This window comes from Heptranchias perlo, chromosome 32 (assembly GCF_035084215.1).
Source record: "Heptranchias perlo isolate sHepPer1 chromosome 32, sHepPer1.hap1, whole genome shotgun sequence".
Classification (NCBI taxonomy): Eukaryota; Metazoa; Chordata; class Chondrichthyes; order Hexanchiformes; family Hexanchidae; genus Heptranchias; species Heptranchias perlo.
In genome coordinates, this window is record NC_090356.1 from 22,957,761 (window position 1) to 22,981,108 (window position 23,348).

The window sequence follows — 23,348 nt, forward strand, 5'->3', positions numbered from 1 at the left end:
TTGATCTCAGGGGGAGCAGTAGGGGAGCTAGAATTGGCCTCAGTGATCCTGAAAGAGAAAGGAAAAATCAGTCAGGGTGAGAGCTATCCAACGACCCCTGCTGAAAAGTGATGCCCCACTTAGTTGAATGGCCCCTCCAACACTCACTGTTCCTCTTAGCTGACACCTGTAATCGTATCCCAGCAAAAGTCAGTACATTCAGGAGAGGAGGCAAGAAAATCAAAGTGAAATTTGGAAAAGGAAAATTAGGGACTGAAATCGCTGAGAGCTTTTAGTAAATTGAAACTGGATAGGGGGCAGTGAGGTGGGGACAGGATAGCGGTAGGGAAGGAGGTGGATCTAGAATTGAGATGCGATGTTTGTTTTGCTGTTGGTGAAAATTCATTGAAAACATTAATAACTAACAGCTCCAAGTCATTAGACACGAGAATAAGTGGAAATATGAATCTCTGTTAGAATTGACTTTCGTAGATTTAATTCTCTCTGTGTTATGGTGCCCAAGGCTCCTGTTAAATTCCTCTCTGTGTTATTTTAATGCAGTCATTACCCTGTTACTGCCTTTTGCATCAAAAGGATGCATAGTGAGAATACTAAGTGAATCCCAGTGTGCAATATCACTGCTAAATGGGGTCATGGTGTCAGCCTTGGCTCAGCAGTTGCACTCCTACCTGTGAGTCAGAAGGTCATGGGTTCAAGCTGCACTTCAGAGACTTGAGCCCATTATCTAAGCTGATATTTCAGTGCAGCACTGAGGGAGTGCTGCACTGTTGGAGGTGCTGTCTTTCGGATGAGATGTTAAACCAAGGTCCTATCTGCCCACTCAGGTGGATGTAAACGATCCCACGGCACGATTTAAGGGAGAATAGGGGAGATCTCCCTGTATCGTGGTCAATATTTATCCCTCAACCAACATCACTAAAAAGAGATTATTTGGTTATTTATCTCATCACTGTTTGTGGGACCTTGCTGTGCGCAAATTGGTTGCTGCTTTTGCCTACATTACAACAGTGACTGTACTTCAAAAGTACCATGTTGGCTGGGATGTCCTGAGGATGTGAAAGGTGCTATATAAATAAAAGTTCTTTCTTTCTAACTGTTATAGCGGGGCTACATAATTTGACACATGCACTCCTGGTTCCTGGTGGGTGCAGCTCACTTAAAAGTAGCTTGGTAGAAATGCTGACAGAGAAACAGTGTTTAAAAACTGCGTTAAAAAGGCTGAGATGGATCTAACGTAAATGTAAAATCCAGCGTACAAAAAATTGCACAGACAGGAAAAGAACATCCCCTCCCTGTGCCCAGTTTCCATTTTAGAAATATTCATCCACTTCACTCAAAAAACAAACTTTCCAATTCACACCTATGCAGATGGCAACTTGATCCAAGGGGAGGGAGGTGGTGCTGCCTTATAAAACCTTTATAATTCATTTTGATATGTAATGGAGCTGGGCGACTCTAAGTAAATGCACGCTCCATGTAAAAAGCACCAAACTGCAGGCAGCATTCAGAGTTTGAAAGGTCACTCAACACGTAGGATTTGCTAAAGCTTGCCACACATCTTTGACATTGAGAATGATCATGCACATTAATGTGGCAGAATAGCGTACTGACCCATATCAAAGTTGTAACACTGCTGAGAAACTATCAGAGCAGTGCACTGGAATGCCAGGGCACAAGTTCCTCGTCCAACTCATCCCCTTTCATGGGAGTTTTCTAATAGCTCCCATGGTTGAGTGGGTGAGGGAAAGGAGATCAGTGTATGAGTCACCCTCACATCACTCTCTCCCACCCCATGTTGCCTGGTTGTGGAGCAGCTATTGTGGAGGTCTGGGAGTGGGTTCAGGGTTGTCTTCTGGGCTGCAGGCATGAAATGTGGCACAGGGTGTCACAGAGGGATAGAGAGGGAGAGAGCAGCATAAAGAGAAGGGCTGTTAAATAAGAAGCTGATGATTGCAATCTTTCTTTTTCTCCTGCTTTTCTTCCCTACTGGCCTCTCCAGGCCTTGCACTTCCCATGGTGTGGACGACAGGTGAGTTGGTTGCTCCAAAGTCTTCATTCCATCGCACACTTTGGCAACAATCCTTCAGGTTTTCCTTACCTCCGTAAAGGTATACCCCACGCCTCGACTTAATGCCTCTTTATAACAATGCAGTTGAGATTAAACAAGCATCCCTGGACTCCATGGTGGCACACACTGTTGTCCCAGCAAGCTAACACTGGCAATTGTGTTACTGGATAGCTATGACAACAGGGGGTAATAACAGGTCTGTGTCTTACAAGGAACTGAATCAAATACAACAGTAAAAGACATGTATGTGCAGAGTCTTTATAAAGTCACTGTGTTTCCCGTTTTGTAGCAAAGAAAGATTTGGCAGTGTGGTGGCAGGAAATATTAGTGGGGTCAGTGCCAGGGACTGACTGCAGATACCAAATCGAATCCTGTTATATTCAGATGTCATTGAATGGAAAACACTGAGTAAAGGCTACACAAGCTACCAGCAAGGAAAGGGAATAAATTAGAAGGAAGAATCAGCCTTGAGCAAAGCCTGGCGTCTCCTGGCAATGAGTGAGAGGAGTCACTGGCAGCTGCCTGCATGCAGGTCATTTGCCTGCTTCTTGGCTACAGAGTATTTTAAAACTTTTTTGTGAAGGAGATTTAGATCATGGAATCATAGAATGATACAGCACAGAAAGAGGCCATTCGGCCCATCATGCCCATACTGGCTCTTTAATTAGTCCCACTCCCCAGCTTTTTCCTCATAGCCCTGCAAATTTTTCCTTTTCAAGTATTAATCCAATTCCTTTTTGAAAGTTACTATTGAATCTGCTTCCACCACCCTTTCAGGCAGTGCATTCCAGATCATAACAGCTCACTGCGTAAAAAAATGTGAACTCATCTCTCCTCCGTTTCTTTTGCCAATTAGCTTAAATCTGTGTCCTTTGGTTACCGACCATCTTGGCCCCACATTGTAGAACCTTCTCCCTTAAACCTTTCCACTTTACTACCTTGTCCCCATATGAAGGAAGAAAGGAGGAACCTGCATTTATATAACACCTTTTATATTCTCAGGACCTGTTAAAGTGCTTCAGAGTCAATGAATTAGTTTTGAAGTGCAGTAACTGCTGTTATGTAGGTCAATATAGCAGCGAATTTGCACACAGCAGTGTCCAAGAAACAGCAAAAGACAATGCAGCACTCCCTCAGTACTGCACTGAAGAGAAAAATAAATGATAGAACCAGCCATTGGATTAAACGGTTCTATTTTAATCTTTTCACTTAACTTTGAATTCCCCTCATCATATAACAGTTCAAGTTTTTCAGTCTATTCTGTGAGGTATTGAGTTAAATACATTCTCCAAAGGGTTGAACACATCTCTATATGGCAGCTATAGAAACAAGAGACTGGCGATGAAGGGGTTACTGAGCTGGACTAATCCATGTGCCGCATAAGTCCTGCAGGGAGCTCTACCTTGTACTTGGACTTCAGCTCAAAAGTTTGTGGGGAGGGAACTTTTTCATTCAATCAAATCTGCCTATAACTAAAGGGTTTAGAGTTGATGGATGCATTGAGCACAGACCAACTAATTCTTAAAAAATGCAACAAAATAAATGAATCGAGGACAAAATGTAAGATGGTGGCTTGGAATTCATAACACATACAAACTAGAGTCTAGTCCTGCCCCTTTAACAGGATTATTCCATGAGAGCGACAATCAGATTTCACCAGTTTTTTTCCCCATAGGAACAGGAGTAGACCATTCAGCCCCTCTAGCCTGTTCTGCCATTCAATCAGATCATGGTTCACCTACATTTATCTCAACTCCATTTACTTGCCTTTGCTCTGCATCCCTTGATACTCTTACCTAACAAAAATCTGTCGATCTCAGTCCTGAAATTTTAAATTGACCCGGTATTCACAGCCTCTTGTGGGAGAGAATTCCAGATTTCCACTATCCTTTGTGTGAAAAATCGCTTCCTGATTTCACTCCACAATGGACCAGCCATATTTATGAATGTTAGCAAACCTCCTGTGGTGTTGCTCATTGTAGGTCAGAGGATACATTATTTTAGAATGACAGGACTATTTTACCATGTGATGCACAATGTATTATTCCCTTGCTAAAGTGCAGCTGTATGTAACTTAGTGTGTCCCTTTAAAGCCATAAATTATAATTGCTGCGTTAATTAAAACCTAATTGTTCTTATGCAGATTCTGCAGGTCAATTAGAGAACAAATTGGCTTTCCTGAAATTAATTAGAAGCTATCTTCTGTTGCTGGAGAAGTTTCTTTATATGTTGGAAATGATTGGATTTTTTCCCCTTTTTCAAAAGAAACGTGACTATGTTTATCGATATAATGAGGCATGTATTATTCTGCTGCTAAGTTGAAGCTTTGTTCCTTTAAGGACCTAAAGTCTAGTAGCTGTTAAGTAGATACTGGGTGACATCAGCGTTTAATTGCTCTACAGATTTCAATTCACAACCCTGGCTTGAATTTTTTTAAAGTGTGATTGTTAAGGTCACTCAGAGATCACAGACTTTCTGGCTCCTGCGTCAAATGAGGACATTGCTTCTTTATAATTTTTTTGAGGGGTGACACAGAAATTTCTGTGTGATAATTGAAGTGCGAAGATTATGAACAGAGAAGAGTGACGGATAGGAAACGCACAGCACAGGCCCTAACGTTCTGCAGGAGTTCTCCCACTCTGCCGCTTAAATTTTGGCAGGAGATGGGCGGGACGCCCAGAGAAATGGCTGAATATGGCCATTTATGCCTTTTCTCTGGGGATTCCTGCAGTCACTCACCAAAGTTACAGTAGGAGATTGAGAGGTCTCCCTGGTAATTTTCAGGGTCACCGCTTTTATATATTAAGGATATATTATTTATATATAAAAACATTTTATCTATTTCTTTAAAAAAAAACATTATGGTGACTTGCACTTCCTGTCAAGATTTCTTGTTGTCACATTTTTGCCATATTTTTGTTTTGACTTTTCCATTATATTTCCTATGTCACATTTATAATGGAAGTTGCCTATGTAAACTTCTCTCACTGTGTTTACACCCTCCTGCTAGTGATAGTGCTGAAGTGCCTCCGTTTTGCACCTCCCCGCTCCTTAGCCTGTACTGCAGTTAAACTCCTATGCTTCAATTAACTCTACTTCTCTGCTTCCCAAATTGTGGTAAGTTTTACTATTTCATAATAAATAATTATATTAAATTAAAGTATTATATAAAAATAAAAACTGAATGTATGACTTGAAAAAGTTTATATTTTATACTATACATCTGCCTACATTTTATTAAAAGTCTGACATCTGTGAACCATGGTCCAGATATCCCCTGTTCTCTAACCCTGTCTCACCTGAAAAATACATTTGTTTTTGACTCCTGGGGGATAATTTTGACTTTGGGCGCTAGTGTAAAATGGACAATATCAATTCAGCCGCTTGTTATACATCTCTCCTGATTTTCATTCTATTGATGCAAAGTCAAAATTATGTCCCATGTATAATGACTTGGGAGACTGACCATTACATATATAAATATATATACTAAATAGTTACAGTCCACATTACAAATCAAACAGTTCCATTTTTTGATACGAAATCGGTTTTATTTCGCCTCAGTCTGGATGAGAAAAGACATGAGACTGACGAAAGATGAGGGAACAGCTCCAGAATGGAATGGGGCTCAGTGGAATATGAATTGGAGAAATTGGGAGGAAAATGGGGGGAGACAGCTAACGTCTGAAGTTGGTGTTCAGACCAAATGACTGTAGAGTGCCTGGCAGGAAAATTAAGTACGTTCCTCAACAAAGCACAGGAGACCAAAGATAGAGGTCAGAGCGGGAGTGGGAATGGGAAAGGGGTTGAAATGACAAGTGGCAGGAGGCCAGGAACATTTTTATGGACAGATCGGAGATATTCAGCAAAGTGGCTGAGCCTTCTTCTTTTGGTCTCCCCACCGTAGAGGAGACTGGACTGGGAGCAGCTGGTTAGATTGGAGGAACCATATATAAATTGGTGTCTCCCGTGAAAAACACTGGGATCCAGACAATGGTGCGGGAAGAGGCACATGAACCGATCTTTATAGGACTGACCAAAACAAAGAGGGGATGGACGAACGGAACTGAGAAGCCTTTTTATTTTCCTGATGCCTTTTCACAACCTCACTCGGATGACCTTGGAATATCATCCCACAATTCAGTTAGCACATTTTTCCTCTTTAATTTGGTCAGTCCTAAAAAGGGAACTCACTCTCTTCCTTTTCCGATTCTGACTAAGCATCTCTACTCGAAACAGTCTGTTCTCTTTTCAGACACTGTTGGATCTGTTGGACCATCATTGTCTGTTGCTCTTGCAGTGCTAGGAGTGAAGGTGCCATTTACTTAACTTCTCTTCATTATTCGCTGCATATTCCATTATTTAAGGTTTGGTTGCAGTTTATTAATGGTGACTAAGACCAGTCTTCAAGAGACAAGAGGTCTCCTGGGAAAGGGAAGCAGGGAAGGGAAGTGCAGTTTGGAGGAGGGAAACAGCAGGCTGCTGGGAAAGAAGGATCAGTTTCCTGAGGAAATATAGGAGAGTTGACCTTTGGGAGATAGAGTCTCAGTGATAAAGGCAGTGATGTGTGGAGAGAAGCTGTAGTCTGTGAAGGAAGGTCCTCACTTCATGTAATGGTGACCAGCCCACAGACCACTTCACTGACCACCCCACTGACCAGCCCACCGACCAACTCACCGATCACCCCACTGACCAGCCCACCGACCAACTCACCGATCACCCCACTGACCAGCCCACCGACCAACTCACCGACCAACTCACCGACCACCCCCCCGACCACTTCACCGACCACCCCACGGACCAGCCCACCGACCAGCCCACCGACCAACTCACCGACCACCCCACTGACCAGCCCACAGACCAACTCACCGACCACCCCACCGACCAACTCACCGACCAACTCACCGACCACCCCACCGAGCACCCCACCGAGCACCCCACCGACCAACTCACCGACCAACTCACCGACCAACTCACCGACCACCCCACCGACCAACTCACCGACCAACTCACCGACCAACTCACCGACCACCCCACCGACCAACTCACCGACCAACTCACCAATCACCCCACTGACCAGCCCACCGACCAACTCACCGACCACCCCACCGACCACCCCACCGACCAACTCACCGACCACCCCACCGACCACCCCACAGACCAACTCACCGACCACCCCACCGACCAACTCACCGACCACCCCACAGACCACCCCACCAATCACCCTACTGACCAGCCCACTGACCAACTCACCGACCAACTCACCGACCAACTCACCGACCAACTCACCGACCACCCCACAGACCAACTCACCGACCATCCCACCGACCACCCCACCGACCACCCCACCGACCACCCCACCGACCAGCCCACCGACCACTCCACCGACCACCCCACCGACCAGCCCACCGACCACCCCACCGACCACCCCACCGACCACCCCACCGACCAACTCACCGACCACCCCACCGACCACCCCACCGACCAACTCACCGACCACCCCACCGACCACCCCACCGACCAACTCACCGACCACCCCACCGACCACCCCACCGACCAGCCCGGTGATCAGCCCACAGACCAGCCCACCGACCACCCCACCGACCATCCCACCGACCACCCCACCGACCACCCCACCGACCACCCCACCGACCAGCCCACCGACCACTCCACCGACCACCCCACCGACCACCTCACCGACCACCCCACCGACCACCCCACCGACCAGCCCGGTGATCAGCCCACAGACCAGCCCACCAACCACCCCACCGACCAGCCCGCCGACCACCCCACCGACCAGCCCACTGAGGATCACACCTCTCACAGCCAGAATGTTAAATGACAGGTTTTCTTCTTTTTCCACCTACTTTTTCCTCTCTTGAAGAGAGTGACATCCTGGTTCCACAGGCCTAGCATATCCTCCAATAACTTGACCAAGAGACTATTCTTATCCTGAATTTGGACTGAGTGCCTACAGGCTATTTTACCATGTAGGGCATCACAACGGAGGCTAATCATGTCCTTATCTGATGTCCACACCCCCATTTCCAACAAGGGTCACTGGATAGCCACCAGGAGTGGGAACCGTGGCCAATTTTGCCCAGCCTAATCTAAGGGGGCTGAGGGCAATTGCATTGCTTCCTACTGCTGCTAAGCCTGGACTGTATGGCTTGGCTACTCCCTATCTTAACCACCAGGTGGGCTGTAACGCTAGATATATGAAATGATGCTGCACTGCTGTTTTTGTCTCCCTGAAACAAATTTCCATCTCAGACAGAGAATCCAGGCTCTGGCCCCTGAGTGTCCAGGCTCTGGTACTCAGTGGAAATGTCACTTCTCTAATTGTGGGCTGCCCTGTGAGTGATGACCCATAACTCGCGTTTCATGGGCTCCAGCAACCGTCCGGCACCTCACACAGGTAGCCTCGATAACGAAGATCAGTTAAATTATGGGGCATCAGTGCTGAGCATAACCAGAAGGTCCTGGGTTTGATCCCTGCTCTGCGCCGATTCAGCTGATCTCATTCGGATCAACAGGTGGGACACAACAATTGACCTCAGCATCCCATAGCCGGGGGGAAGGGAAAATGTGCTGTTCCTGATCATTATCCCCCTCCCCTCCTCCCCACACCACCCTCCATTTGCTGCAAGGTGCACGGATGTGGATGTCCAGGCTGTGATTGCCTTCACGGTTGAACAGCTCGCCAACACTTACTATCTCGACTCACAACATAAACAATGGGAAAGCGATTCTGGCCCGTGGACCCATAACTCAGTGATGGCAGGAGAAAAATTGAAACAAGTTACTGAATGTTTTAACACAATAAAATCAGAAACTGAAACTGTAGACATATTTAATTCAGTTACAACATGCAGGTTGACTCTATGTGGCAGTTTTGGGGTAGTTTCTTCGATGACAACCAAATTCAGTTAATTTCACATCTCCAAGAGGGTGTTACTGAAATGCAAAGGGAGCCAATCGCCTTTGGCCGGCTCCATCTGCTTTCAACGCGTCAAAGGCTTTGTTGGTGAGAAATTTATTACCTTGCCCTTGTGTTTCAAACTGCCAGCTGTCTGGTACAATACAAGACAAAATCCGTTATCAATCTGTGGGGCATTCCCACCATTACCCATCTCTTAGTTGAAGTTCCGTCTGTTTGATCAAGTTTGATGAGACCCTGCAGGGACTGCAGAATTACCCCTTGACTGGAGTTTGAACGGGAACTGGGAAAAAGAAAAGAATCCAGGGAGAGGGTTGGAATTTACGATGGCAAATTCAGGGTTTCAGCTGCTTGGCTATTTCTTGGCGCTGGGAGGCTGGGTGGGGATAATTTCCACCACGGCGCTACCCCAGTGGAAACAGTCTTCTTACGCCGGGGATGCGATTATCACCGCCGTGGGACTGTACGAGGGTCTCTGGATGTCCTGCGCCTCCCAAAGCACCGGGCAAGTTCAATGCAAAGTGTACGACTCGCTGTTGCTGCTGGAGCGTAAGTACAGGACCAAAGGGAAAAGGATTGCGCCTTCACTTTGAGCGGCTGTGTGTGTGTTTGTGAGACCGTTATTCGTGGTGTGACTTGTGCTAGTCTTTGGTTTGATGCCCTCGCTTCTCAGTGAAATTGACAAGCGGGTTTAGGTTTAGAATGGAAATTGACAGGAATTTGAAATGAGCAGCGCCTTCTGTGAAATTGAACCGTTTTAAACATTGCCTCCAAAACATTTTGGGCCATTGTAGCACACGTTGATTTCGTTTTATGAGCAACCTTTGGTATTTGCTTTCTTAATAAATGAACATAGTTAATTCCCAAATGTGAGAAAGTTCGCAAGTATTTATTTGTTTATTAATTCCAGTGAAATACCGATTATTCAGCAGGGGATTACTGTGGTAAACCGATTAAAACCTGCCAGCCCTTTTATATCCTCACAATTAGGGTTGCCAACTCTCCAGGATTGTCCTGGAGTCTCGAGGAATTAAAAATGTAATCTCCTGGTGGGAGCAACAGGGAGAAAAATCATAAGGGCATTAAAAAGAAATGTATTTCTTTTCAATCTCTTTGAACACTTTCATTTATTAGTTATAAAAATATAGGAGATGGGGGGAAAAGGCTGTTTGACTGACAGTCAAGAATCATGCAATTGGGGAAGGAAGAGTCTGTTTGCTTTACAATTGGCCATGGGAAGGCGGGGCACCACGAGGATGGATGTGTCGGGCGACCAATGGAGAGAGTGTGGGGGCGGGGCAGTTGGATGCGGGAGGTCATGTGATGAAATCTCCAGGAATACGTCCAACCAGAGTTGGCAACCTTACACAGCCCGAGGCGGAGTGGCGTTCCTGGGATCAAATCCCAAGCTCCAACTCAGACTCCAACTTTAACCACGAGGGGCGGTCTGAAACTTTCACGGAGGGTTTTTTTTGGCTGGGGGGGAGGGATATTTTTCTCACTTTGCTTTAGGGTTACTTAGCGTGACGCAGGATTGTCACATATACAGTTAACTGCCTCAAGTTTCCACAATAACTAAACTTTACTAAAAATTGAGACTGAGACATACTTACAGTGCATTTGCAAATTGAAGCACTGAAAAATACATTATCCACAATAACCAAATAAATTATTGAACTGAATCTTTTAATATATAATAAAGTACAATATACAATACATTTTAAAATCTTGATTTAGTAATTCTATTCTTAAAGTGTTCAGAAGGAAATCTTATGGTTAAAACAATTGATTGTAAAACTAAATTAAACTGGGGAAATGTTACATTTTTTGTGTGATGAAAGTTTAGATTTGAAAGGGTTTATGAACGGTTATTTTTATCTACGTATTTTGTGAATTGAATTGGTGACATTGTATTGTGTAGAATGAACTTAAAAGAATTCCTGATACTCCCGGAGAGGACTGAATGGTGCATTGTTATTTATTTCCCACTCTGTGCCTTTTCCCATCTTTCAGCCCACATCCAGGCATCCCGGGCCCTAATGATTGTTTCCGTTGTCCTTGGATTTATTGGCATCATTGTGAGTGTGGTGGGAATGAAATGCACAAAAGTAGGAGACAATAACCCACTCACCAAAAGCAGGATTGCGATCTCAGGAGGGGTCCTTTTCCTCATGGCTGGTCAGTTTCAAGATTATTTCTTTTATATACCAAGTTATTAAAAGAGGCACTTTCCAAAAATAGGGATCGTGTCAGATAATTTTGTAGCAGAAGCATTGAATAAGTTGGCTTGGACAAATGAAGCTATAATCATACTTTGACATTTTCTATCATTGTTATGATGCCCTGGATATGTTTCGAAGCTTATGAAGATTGCCAGACTTAATAACTTTAGCTACATAATTGTGAATTGCTAAAGTCTGGTTATATAGTGATTGCATCAATTATTTGTTTACTTTCAATTGATGGGACTGTGCTCAGTGTGCCTCTCTTGTTCATTAAAAGCACCAAATAGCCTCACCTGCACTCTCTTTCTCTTCCCGGAATCACCACTGTGTTTAAAATAAAAACTCATCCCATTGTCCCCTACTCCAGCTTGTTCTCTTCAAGCACTTCAAAACTGTGGAACTCCTGACCTCTCTCAATCTTTCATCCCTCCTACAATCTGCAGGCTTTTAAAACCCAAGCTCAGAGTCATCTAAAAATGACTTGATTCACCTCAATGTCTTCCCTACTCTTTTCGTCTTTGGTGATGTCCTGCACTGTGGGGTTTGGCCCTTCACCTGGGTTAACAGATATTACTGAGAGAGCACAGCGAGCCAGTGAGCTAATAATGTTACCGTAGAACAGATAAATTATCTTCCCATATCCTGTTGGTCTTCTACCAAAGTATTCTGTGTTTCTATGTAGCTTTAATATTTTCCCAAATGTTCTCCCCATCTCTCCTGAAGGCAAAGGTTCACACTAGGGGCTAATTCCCTTGGGTAGTGTCCCCTCCAGTAACCCCCCCTCCATGTGACCATTCTCCATGAATAAGCCTAGACTATCAGTATTAGCAGACTGTTCAACCACAGGGAGCTTGATCTTACCTGAGGTCCATATATGTGGAGTTTCCAGCAGGAGTCACTGTATAGAGGTCAGGAAAGTCTGACTGGATCTCCCCCCCACCCCTTCCTAACCCATGGACAAAAAGGCCAATTCTAGTGTCCCAACCAATGCAGCTGGGATTGTCTAGCTCAGCACATATTGAACCTGGGATCTCTGTGGTCTGTGCGGTTCATCTGAGCCATCGAGGTGTGTCTAGTTAGGAAGATAAATAAGAGTGCCATAAGTCAGATAGCAGGTCTGGCACTTTTTAATCCTGCAAAGGCTGCAGTTTGCTAATTTATCACATGTTTGCTGTTGACTCGATTCCACACTGAAGACTGACCACTGACTCCTGCCTGTTGTCTGTTCTCCACAGGACTCTGCACCCTGGTGGCGGTATCTTGGTACGCAACGAAAGTTTCAAATGAGTTCTTTGACCCTTTAACACCGGTCAATGCCAGGTACAGAGCACTGAGAAGGGACTGGGTCAGCGATGGCGCAGATCGGACAATCTCTGACATTTCAGTTTTCATTTTTGACGCTGGAGTGGATTTCATCCGACCACAGAAACAGGAGTAGAAAATGAATAATATAAGTTCGAGATAAGTTGGCACAAGTCTTAGGGACAGAACATTTTCTCTCCTCCCCTCCTAAAGGCTCTGACTCATGTTGGTCTTCTACCTCTAGCACCTCATCCAAATGGGCATCCTTTATGTGTGAGCCTAGACAGTGAGTATCAGCTGGCTATTTTACACTGGAGGGCATCGCGACTAAGTCCAATGCTGTCTGCATCCAAATATGAGCACTTTCCAGCAGGCGTAACTGTTAGGGTTGCCAACTCTGATTGGACGTATTCCTGGAGGTTTCATCACATGACCTGGCTCCTCCATCCGTCCCGCCCAGTCAAACAGCCTTTTTCCCATCTCCAATATTGTAACTAACAAATGAAATTGTTCAAAGAAAATGAAATAAAAACCCATGCAATTTTTTTTTCAATGAAATTTCTCCTGGGTTGCTTACAGCAGCGTCCAGGAGATTTATCTTTAATTCCAGGAGACTCCAGGACAATCCTGGAGGGTCGGCAACCCTAGTAACTGGATTGAGTTGGTTAATCTCAACCGAGGCAGCAGTTTAGGCCCTTCTGGGTTGGGACAGGATGAATCGGCCAGAATTCCTGCTTCTGTTACCGATCCCTGCTGGAACGTGCTTGTGTGTGAATATCAGCTGAGAACTGGTCCAGGGTGCGACACCCTCCACTGTCAAAACCCAGCATTCACTATCTGGGCTCAGGGATGAAGGATGGTGTAAGAATATGGTTTAAAACAAGCATAGAAAATAGGAGGGCAAAAGTTCAGCATCTCTGTGAGAACAAGGACAGCTCACACAGCAGATCATCAGGGAGACCACAGGATAGATAACATTAACATCAGAAAGTGGTTTACCCCAAAACAGTTGACGTGGTTGCTATGAAACTGACATTGGTGGGTTAGTGCAAGGCCAGATATTGGGGGGCAGTACTCAGATAAGAAGGATGCATTCCTCAGAGGAACATAGCAGCTTGTAAACAGAGATGGATGTGGAGATGCCGGTGATGGACTGGGGTTGACAATTGTAAACAATTTTACAACACCAAGTTATAGTCCAGCAATTTTATTTTAAATTCACAAGCTTTCGGAGGCTTCCTCCTTCCTCAGGTGAACGATTTTCGACATCGTTCACCTGAGGAAGGAGGAAGCCTCCGAAAGCTTGTGAATTTAAAATAAAATTTCTGGACTATAACTTGGTGTTGTAAAATTGTTTACAGAGATGGAGGTTGAGGTTATTAGCTACGTTATGTAAAACTGCTTATCTTGAGTTGCTAACATGGTGTCAGCACGGTGGGAGGACTTACGACCATGAGATAAGACCAGCGGTGCTTACATACAGAACAACGAAGCTGAGTGGTATACAGGTAAGGTGCGCTCCCTCCCAAAAGTTAGACCTCTCAAGACGGGATGGTCAGAAAGCCATCAGGTTGTATTGATTGCTTGTCATTTAATGTAATGTGTAGACAGTTGAATTATAACTATAATACTGTTGAATGTAATGTTGAAGACAGCTGTAGTGCAACTCTGTTGTAAGTCAATTTATTAAACTTGCTATTTTATAATCACTCGGGCTAAAATCAAGCAGAAGTTATTGTTGATGGATTAACAACCCATAGTTGCGACAGTAACGGGAGAAATCCACTCGTATAATGACATCCCTGAATGGGCGCCAGTTTTAAAGGTTTAAAAATAACCAGTGTTGGGAGACAGATAGAGACAGACAGAGAAACAGACAGAGAATTAGACAGAGAGATCAGAGACACAGAGACAGAGAGAGAGAAAAATAACCATGGTGAGTGCACCAGAAGGTTTATGTTCTAAGCAAAAGAAAAGAGGGAAAGAAATTGTGCAGGAGGACGAGGAGTTAAAATGATTCCTTTCACAGCAGACAGAGGCTGTAAAGGAATTATGTAAAAATCAGTAGAATGTTACTAGCTGCAGAGTGTGTGCTTTGTTTTAAAAGCCCGTGTAAGTGCTTTCTTTTCGCAATGTTTGCTTTGTGTTCTCTTTTGCGTAATGTTACAAAGATTTTGTTTAGTTGTGAAGGCTAAAGTGTCCTTCGATTAAAAGTGGAAGAAATGTAAACTTAATCTCCTGTCTCTATGCCAACAATCTGGAAAAGTTGGACGAACTAAAAATAAGATGAATGAACTGAAATATTATCTTCCCTGACACGAAAGGTTTTTAAAAAATTTATGTGAATGCTGTGTTGTCGCACACTGCGTGAGTTGTTTATATTTCTGTTAAGCTGTTAACTTTTTCCAAGGACACTGACATCTGTTTTTAATTCATCAAGCAACAACCTTTGCATCTATTTGAAATAAGTTTCTTAATGTAAGTGGATATTTCCCCATGTGATAGAAGGAAATATTGGGCATAATTTTGTGCTCCCTTTGTTGACTATTCCCCCTGGAGTGAGGTAATTAGATTCATTCACAGAAACGTGCATGGAGTCCTCTCTTGGCTGAAGGGTGACAGAAGAAAATTAATGAATGGTTTATTGTTTTTAACCCCTTGGGCTCTCAAAGAGAGCCACAATGAATTTTCTGTGTTTCTTTTAAAACAGGGGACCATGGTTTTCGGGACTGCAAAAGTGTTGGTGCAGGAATCGATCCAGTGGTGTTAAGAAATTAAGACCTTATCTGCAGACATTGGCGGATATCAAATGTCACAGCACAGTGACGTTTTGGACTAAGACTTAAAACTTAGATTTCAATAATTCAAAATTACATAGAGATGGAAAAGCAATCATCAGCCTTGATCCAAGTTGCTTTTCCTCTTTTGAAAACATTTTGATTTGTTTTGCTTTAACCCATTTTATTTTCCAAGACAGAGTGCTTATGAGGCGGGGGTGGGGGTGCAGATTACTATCCAAGAGTAATTACAAGCACTTTTGTCTCTACTGTAAAACCACAAAGCCTGGATATGATTTGTTTCTGAAATTGGAACTGATAACATAAATTGATCTGAGTTGCTATTCAAGCACTCAAATTGGGAAAATTTACCTGTAGTTTAAGGGGATAATCAAATTATATTTTAAAATAAAAGAAGTCCAGTCTAAATGGTTCCTATCCAATGCTGTGTATCAAGGTATTTTGTGGGGGGCAAAATAAAATTGTACATTGACAAGTCCTGTCAGTCCAACAATAATGCTCTTGAATTGGGATAATGAAAAGGAGAATTTAAATAAAATAAACAAAAAATGTATTGGCATATTGGAACAAACTGTAAATATTGTATTGGACAGTAGAGATCCTTCAGAGCTCATGAATGAGATGAAATGGTAATATAATGGGATGTGTAAAATTGGATGAGAGGAAGTGAATGAGGATCGAAGATAGAAACAGAGAAATTACAGCACCAAATGGGACTTTCTGGGTTATGTTGAGTAAATAAATCACCTGGGCATGATTTACCAAAAGATATCAATCTAATATAAATGTACAATCTGGTGAAAGTCAGGAAAGTGTAGTTAAGAATAGTAAATTGATAGCTTTCTGGTGGAGATATTTGTGTCCTTGCCTATACTGAACAGTGAGAAAACTGCATTCGGTAGCCTGGCCCCTACCTGAGGAATCAGGACCATGCAGGGGAAGATAAGCAAAGACCTCCAAACACCTCCCGATCTGTTGATAAGGTAACCTGAAAGCCCATGAATGGCTACAGTGGACATTAAAGAGACTAATGTATGTTGTCATCAATTGGAAACGGAGACCAGGATGAAGAACTAGATTACAAAGGTGAACTATTGGAACCACTTTTTAAACAGAGCAGTTGTTCTTACAGGATTGAATCTTACTGGACATATGGTGTGTGCCATGGAAAACACATTCGGAAATATCATGAGGAAAAAGAAACTGGCCAGCAAAAAGTTAATATCCTGTGATATGTTGCGTGTGAGGTGACCAGAATGCGGAAATGCGTGATGAAGATGCACTGAAGAATGGGTCTCAGATATGCTCAGTCACTGAACAACAGCACGACATGAAATGGTTAATGTGGCTCAGGAGAGTGAGAAAACCTTTTTTAACAAGGCACTGACACAGGCTCCATAGAGAAACCGACTAATTAATGAAACAATCAGGAAACACTGGTACCAATCAGAGGGACTGAAATTAAAGTAAAGAGGGACATAGTAATTTAGATTTCCAAAATTCAGTGTTAGTTTCTTTTCACTTAACAATGAAATTGGGCTATGGAGAAATAATACTTAGCAAAAATATCCACAAGATGGATATTAGTAAAAGGAGAGCTGGAGAATCTTTTAAGTCCATGATTTCTTGATTATATGATACACTGTAGGTTTCTGTATTAACCAAATGAAACTTAGAAGCAATATGTATATGTTTATTTGTGCTTACGTAAACTCGAGATGCTCTTAGGCAAGACCAAGGAGATAATTGAGGAATAAAGTGAAAATTGAACTTGGGTGGAACCAGGAGCCATATCCCATCTCGCATAGCTCGCATAAAGCTCCCAAACATTTAGCAAGAGGGCGGTGTTAATAGAAGGGGACGAAGTCGTGTCTCGGTGTGTGTATGAACGACAGTTTGTAAGAGACAGAGCATGCTGACACTTTAGAACTATAAACATCCAAAGATCAAGAGATGGCCCGTTTCTAGATGCTATAATTGAACCAGAGTAATACCATTCAGGTTCAAGAGGAGGGGATGTAAGAATATGGTTTAAAACAAGCATAAAAAATAGGAGGGCATAAGTTCCGCATCTCTGAGAGAACAAGGACAGCTCACACAGCCAAACATCAGGGAGACCACAGAATAGATAACATTAACATCAGAAAGTGGATTACCCCAAAACAGGAGATGTGGTTGCTATGAAACTGACATTGGTGGGGCCGTGCAAGGCCGAATAAGGGGGGGGGGGGGCTGTACTCAGATAAGAAGGATGCTTCCTCTGAGGAACATAACAGCTTGTAAACAGAGATGGAGGTAGAAGTCATTAGCTTCGTTATGTAAAACAGCTTATTTTGAATTGCTAACATGGCGTCAGCACAATGGGAGGACTTATGACCATGAGATAAGACCATCGGTGTTTACATACGGAATAACGCAGCCGAATAATATAAAGGCAGGGCGAGCTCCCTCCCAAAAGTTAGAGCTCTCAAGAGGGGACAGTTGGAAGTCCATCAGGTTGTATTGATTGCTGTTATTTAATGCAATCTGTAGACAGTTGTATTATAACTATAATACTGTTGAATGTAATGTTGAAGACAGCTGTAGTGCAATTCTGTTGTAAGTCAATTTATTAAACTTGCTATTTTATAACCACTCTGGTTAGAATCAAACGGAAGTTATTGTTGATGGATTAACAACCCATAGTTGCGACAGTAACGGGAGAAATCCACTAACAAATGGTCTCTTGGGTGAGGTGCTAGAGGGGAACCATAACCCAGTGTGAGTCAGTACTTTAAGGGCAGGGAGAGAGAAAGGGGGAGGGGAAATACTAGATGAAAAAAAATACTGTAAGTTTAAAAATTTGTCTTAAGAAAATAATGTTTTGAGGAGGGCCTAGCTACCTCATCACTAATGTATTGATTTTTATTTTAGCATACAATTTATTTAAACCTATGCTTTTTTTCCAGTACAGCAACATTTTACTTAGGTCTAAATGTTTGCTTTGTTACAAGGATGGAATAGTCCACACGGTGAACTTTGACCTCTTGTCCTTTGCCCTTTGCAGGTATGAGTTTGGTTCGGCCCTGTTTGTGGGATGGGCAGCTGCAAGCCTCACCATTCTGGGAGGATCTTTCCTCTGCTGCTCCTGTCCAAATGAAGAAAGGAGGGGCCAGTCATACTACAGATCCTCTCAACCATCCGCTGTCAAAGAGTACGTCTGAAACACAACTCACACAAAATTAGTTCACACGCAGGCCGCATCTTAAAACTAGGGTTGCCAACCCTCCCGGATTTGTTCCGGCATCTCCAGGAATTAAAGACTAATCTCCAGGACATTGCTGCCAGCAACTCGGGAGAAAAATCATAGGGGCGTTTAAAAAATTGTGTGATTTTTTTTCATTTTCATTGAACACTTCCATTTATTAGTTATAAAAATATTGGCGATGACTGACAGTCAAGAATCATGCAATTGGGTAATGAAGAGCCTACTCTCCAATTAGCCTGGGAAGGCGGGGGCCACGAGGATGGACATTTCGGGTGACCAATGGCGGGAGTGTGGGGGCGGGGCAGTTGGAGGTGGGCGGTCATGTGATGAAACGTCCAGGAATACATCCAACCAGAGTTAGCAACCTTACTTAAAACTGACAATACTTTCACCACATGAAGGAAGTGTCTGGATAATTTTAAAATATTTCTATTCACATTGTTATACTTTGTAAATTTTCATGAAAAAAACCCCACCAAAATGAAATGTGCAACTGATGCATATCAGGTCCCCAATGCATTTCATTCTTTCTTTTAACTGATTTTCTCAATTTTCTCCTGTAGGTGATGCCTCGTCCTCGGGTACATTTTTAAGGGTGCTAGGCATGCCTTGGCAACTCACCCAGGTGGCCATATGGGCTTGGACAATGGTTGTTAGCAGGTTATTCAACCATGTGGGGCATCCAACACCGATCCTGTCCTTGCCCAATGTCGACGCACCTGTACTTTGCAGCTGGGCTCTCTGGATAGCGATTAGGAGGGGGAGCCCTGCTGGACTCTTCTACTTTCTAGACCCAGGGCTGTTGAGTTCACCAAATGTTCAAAAATTACCCCCTATGGGCACTTGTGCTTTCTGCACTTACAGTGTTATTGGACTGGTAATCCAGAGATCGTGAGTTCAAATCCCACCATGGCAGTTTGAGAAATTGAATTCAGTTTTAAAAAAATCTGGAAATAAAAAACTGGTATCATTAAAAGTGACCATGAAGCTGTCGGATTGTTATAAAAACCCAACTGGTTTCACTAATGTCCTTTAGGGATTGAAACTTGCTGTCCTTACCCGGTCTGGCCTATATGTGATTCCAGTCCCACACCAATGTGGTTGACTCTTAACTGTCCTCTGAAGTGGCCTAACAAGCCACTCAGTTATTAGGGATAGTCAATAAATGCTGGCTTTGCCAGTGATGACCATCTCCCAAGGATTAATATATTTTTTTAAAATGGCACTGGTTGGCAAAATATATAAATAAAAATCAGAAAGTGTTGGGAGTACACAACAGGTCCATCACCATTGGTACAGAGAGATACAGTGATCATCAAGCAAATGTAGCTCTGATCTAGGCCCAACTGTTGGTCCTAGTATAGAATTCTAGAGTAACAAACCACATCCCATTCATAGAATCATAAAATGTTACAGGATAGAAACAGGCCATTTGGCCCATCAAGCCTGTACTAGTGTTTTTCTTCACATGAACTATCTAGTCTAATCCCACTCTCCTGCTCACTCCCCATTGGTGCATAAACTTAGCTTGTGTTCCTTTCAGTTTAGAAGGTTGAGGGGTGATCTAATTGCGATGTTTAAAATGATAAAAGAATTTGATCGGGTAAATACAGAAAGCTATTTCCTCTGCCGGGGGAAAGGGGCACAATCTTAAAATTAGAGCCAGGCCATTCAGGAGTGAAATTAGGAAGTACTTTTACACACAAAAAGTAGTGGAAATATGGAGCTCTCTTCCCCCAGAAGGCTGTGAGTGCTCGGTCAATTGACATTTTTCAAACTGAGATCCACAGATATTTTATAGGTGAGGGTAGCAAGAAATAAAGATCAACGGTGGGTAAATGGAGTTGAGGTACAGATCAGCCCTGATATAATTGAATGGTCGAACAGGCTTGAGGGGCTGAATGGCCTACTCTTTTTCCTATGTTCATATCCTTTAATATTTCTCTTTTTAAAGCAACTATCTGACTCCCTTTAAAATATTTAAAGACTGCTTCTAGCCACCCTCTGCATAAAGATTTTTATTAACCTCCCTTAAATTTTTTTGTGTCCTCTCGTTACCCATCTCACCAACTACTGCAATCAATCTAGCTCTATTTACCTTATCATAACCCTTCACAAACCCGACGGCCTCCATCAGATCACCCCTTAATGCCATTCACCACCCACTGAACAGAATTCCCATCCAAACACATGGTGCTGCACAAATGCTGCGTTTTTAAAGGGACGCTGTTTTCATGTCTGACAAGCTTTTTCTTCATGAGAGTGAGAGGAGCCACACTCCATCTTCATCATGGTGACCACTCGCAAGTGATGCGATGATGTACTTTGGTGCTGTTTAAGCTTTCCAGTCACTTCTCAAGAGGGTGTTGTCCTCCTTAGCAATGAGCTCATTGCGTTTGGCAAATCCAATTATCAAATTTCATCTCCGGGCACAGTGCATTTTAAAAATGAAATCACTTTTATCTAAAGCACAGGTTTCAGTTCTATGCTTTATTCTGGTTTTCTTGAGTTTGCGTTGGTTGAGTTGTGACATCGACATCTGCCGATTGGTGATGTTTCCCATTTGGTTTCAGGAATCTTAATTGGAAAATGTTTCTGGGCAAACCAGTATTGGGTTCAAAAGCGTGTTTTTTTGGTGAATTTTGTGCTCATCAAGGTGAGGGATGTTAATCCTGGGGAATGATGTACTTCCCCATTTCAGGCTCACAGTGTCAGAATCAATCATCACTTTACACCCCATGGTAAAGCCCTCTCTTTGCCAACAATGCACCTCAACCCCAATGTCAGAAAAACACCCCACATTCCAGGATGTCCATGCTTTTTTGCTTTGTTGGCCACATAGATATGTACCATGGAGTCTCAGGACTACACATTAAGTTTAAAGCTATGTTCCCATCAATTCAGGTTGCTGATACTAACAGATTTTGGTGTTCTGATCTGGGATTTATCTACCATTGAGGCAAAAACACTAAGAACAGCCCTTTCCAAACATTTGGGCCCCTGAGTAAGAAATATAAATACAAATAGAGCTGAGTTGCTTTGTCTTGGAGTTGCTGGATGTCCAGGACTCAGGGGCTGAGTGTTGTTGGACATCCCTGTTCAATTGCACCACTCCCCGCCAGCTATCCTGTGGCCGCTCTAAATGAGATTGCTAATTAGTGACATCAGGGACAGTCTTGTGTTGTCCCATAGACACTAGGAACTGGATTGAGTCTGCTCCAACTCATTTCATGTGGGCTTCTTACAGCCATCGGGAGAGGAGACTTTCATCTTACCAGACTCAGCTGGATTTGAACTCAGGTCTCAGAGGTGAAATCAATTGTAGCTCAGTGTAAATGTACAAAATCAATTCTCATTAAAGGTTTCAAACATTAAATCCTGTCTTTGACAATGAAAGACGGATAAAAAATGTGGGGAGAGGAGAATAAATAGGGCAACTGTACACTCGCTAGGGCTGAGATATGCTCCAGTACCTCTTGGTCCAAATTCCAATGATTTACTAATTATATCTTTGTTACCATCAATAAGTGGACAACACACCTCCCACTAGCAAAACAGACTTTTTCTGTTTTTCTGTCATTTGTTCTCTGCTATTTCTTAATTTTCATTTCTCTCATCCTGCCATGACTTTCTCGCTCTCTCTCCAATTCTCCATTCTCTATTTCCTTCACGGTGCTGTCTCTCCCACTCTTTCTGCCATTCCTCTACTCTCTATCCCCTCGCTGTGCTGTGTCTCTGTCTCCTTTACTGTGCTGTGTGTCTCACACAATGGGGTAGACTTTCATCTTCACTGCCTGGGCAGTAATCTGGCAGAGCAGATCACCCGGCAGATTGCCAGTGTGCTTTCGTTACGAATTTACACGATTAAAGCTGTGTTGTTGGAGAGCTTGTACATTTTTCTGACCTTTTGTCTCTTCTTTTAAATTCCAGATCAAATTTTAAAAAAACATCACCTGCCAAGGGGGAGCAGTACTTGTAGCGAGGCCGTGCACTGCGATTTTGTAACATCGGCACAAATGTGTTTGATTCCTTCACGTGAGCAATCTTTAAAAGAATGTAATTGTAAAGTTCTGTGTCTTTACCAAAAACGTACTTAGACCCTAGGACAATGTGCAGGACACTGTGTAGCCCAGTCCCCTTCCCTTCTTCACTGTTGCTTATATACGGCCTGGAATTAGAACTCAAATGTACATACATTCTCTGATTATATATGCTTTATGAAGATTGTATTTTCGTGTATGCTGAATGTTGTTAATTCAGCTGTTGTACTGGATGCTGAAGAAAAAATGTTTTCTTTTAATAAAGGTGAATGAAATGTGTCTCAGTATTTATTTAAAGTCAGGAATGAGAAAGATAGAAGGTGCATTTATATAGCACCGTTCACCTCCTCAGCACATCTCAATGTGCTTCTCAGTCAATGAATCACTTTGGAATTACTGTTGTTATGTAAGCAAACACGGCAGCTAAATTGTGCACAGATAGGTCCCACAAACAGAACAGATGAATGACAAATTAATCTGGTGTTAGTTGAGGGAAGAAAGTTAGTTAGTTGAGCAGGAGAGCTACCAACTCTTCTTCAAATAGTACCATGGAATCTTTTATGGGCACCTAAAGGGGGCCTCAGTTTAGCATCTCATCTGAAAGTTAGCATCTCTGACAATAAAGCAACAGCAACTTGCATTTATATAGCGCCTTTAAGGTAGTAAAATGTCCCATGGCGCTTCACAGGAGCGTTATTAATCAAAATTTGACACCGAGCCACATAAGG

General features: G+C 43.1%; 1 protein-coding gene across 1 annotated transcript; it reads left to right on the forward strand.

Annotated features, from left to right (window-relative positions):
* The first annotated feature begins 9,091 nt into the window (after positions 1–9,091).
* LOC137301176 (claudin-19-like) lies at positions 9,092–22,899 on the forward strand. Its single transcript, XM_067970630.1, has 5 exons — positions 9,092–9,557; positions 11,022–11,186; positions 12,469–12,553; positions 18,380–18,526; positions 22,511–22,899. The coding sequence occupies exons 1-5, from the start codon at positions 9,335–9,337 to the stop codon at positions 22,557–22,559; spliced, it is 669 nt and encodes a 222-aa protein (XP_067826731.1). The 5' UTR covers positions 9,092–9,334; the 3' UTR covers positions 22,560–22,899.
* Positions 22,900–23,348: the final 449 nt, after the last annotated feature.

What these genes read in the sequence shown, in the direction of transcription:
- LOC137301176 (XM_067970630.1), top strand. Translation starts at nt 9,335, where the DNA reads ATGGCAAATTCAGGGTTTCAGCTGCTTGGCTATTTCTTGGCGCTGGGA. An exon ending in TTAACACCGGTCAATGCCAG is followed by an intron (nt 12,554 to 18,379) that starts GTACAGAGCACT and finishes TGCCCTTTGCAG; the next exon opens with GTATGAGTTTGGTTCGGCCC. An exon ending in CAACCATCCGCTGTCAAAGA is followed by an intron (nt 18,527 to 22,510) that starts GTACGTCTGAAA and finishes TTTAAATTCCAG; the next exon opens with ATCAAATTTTAAAAAAACAT.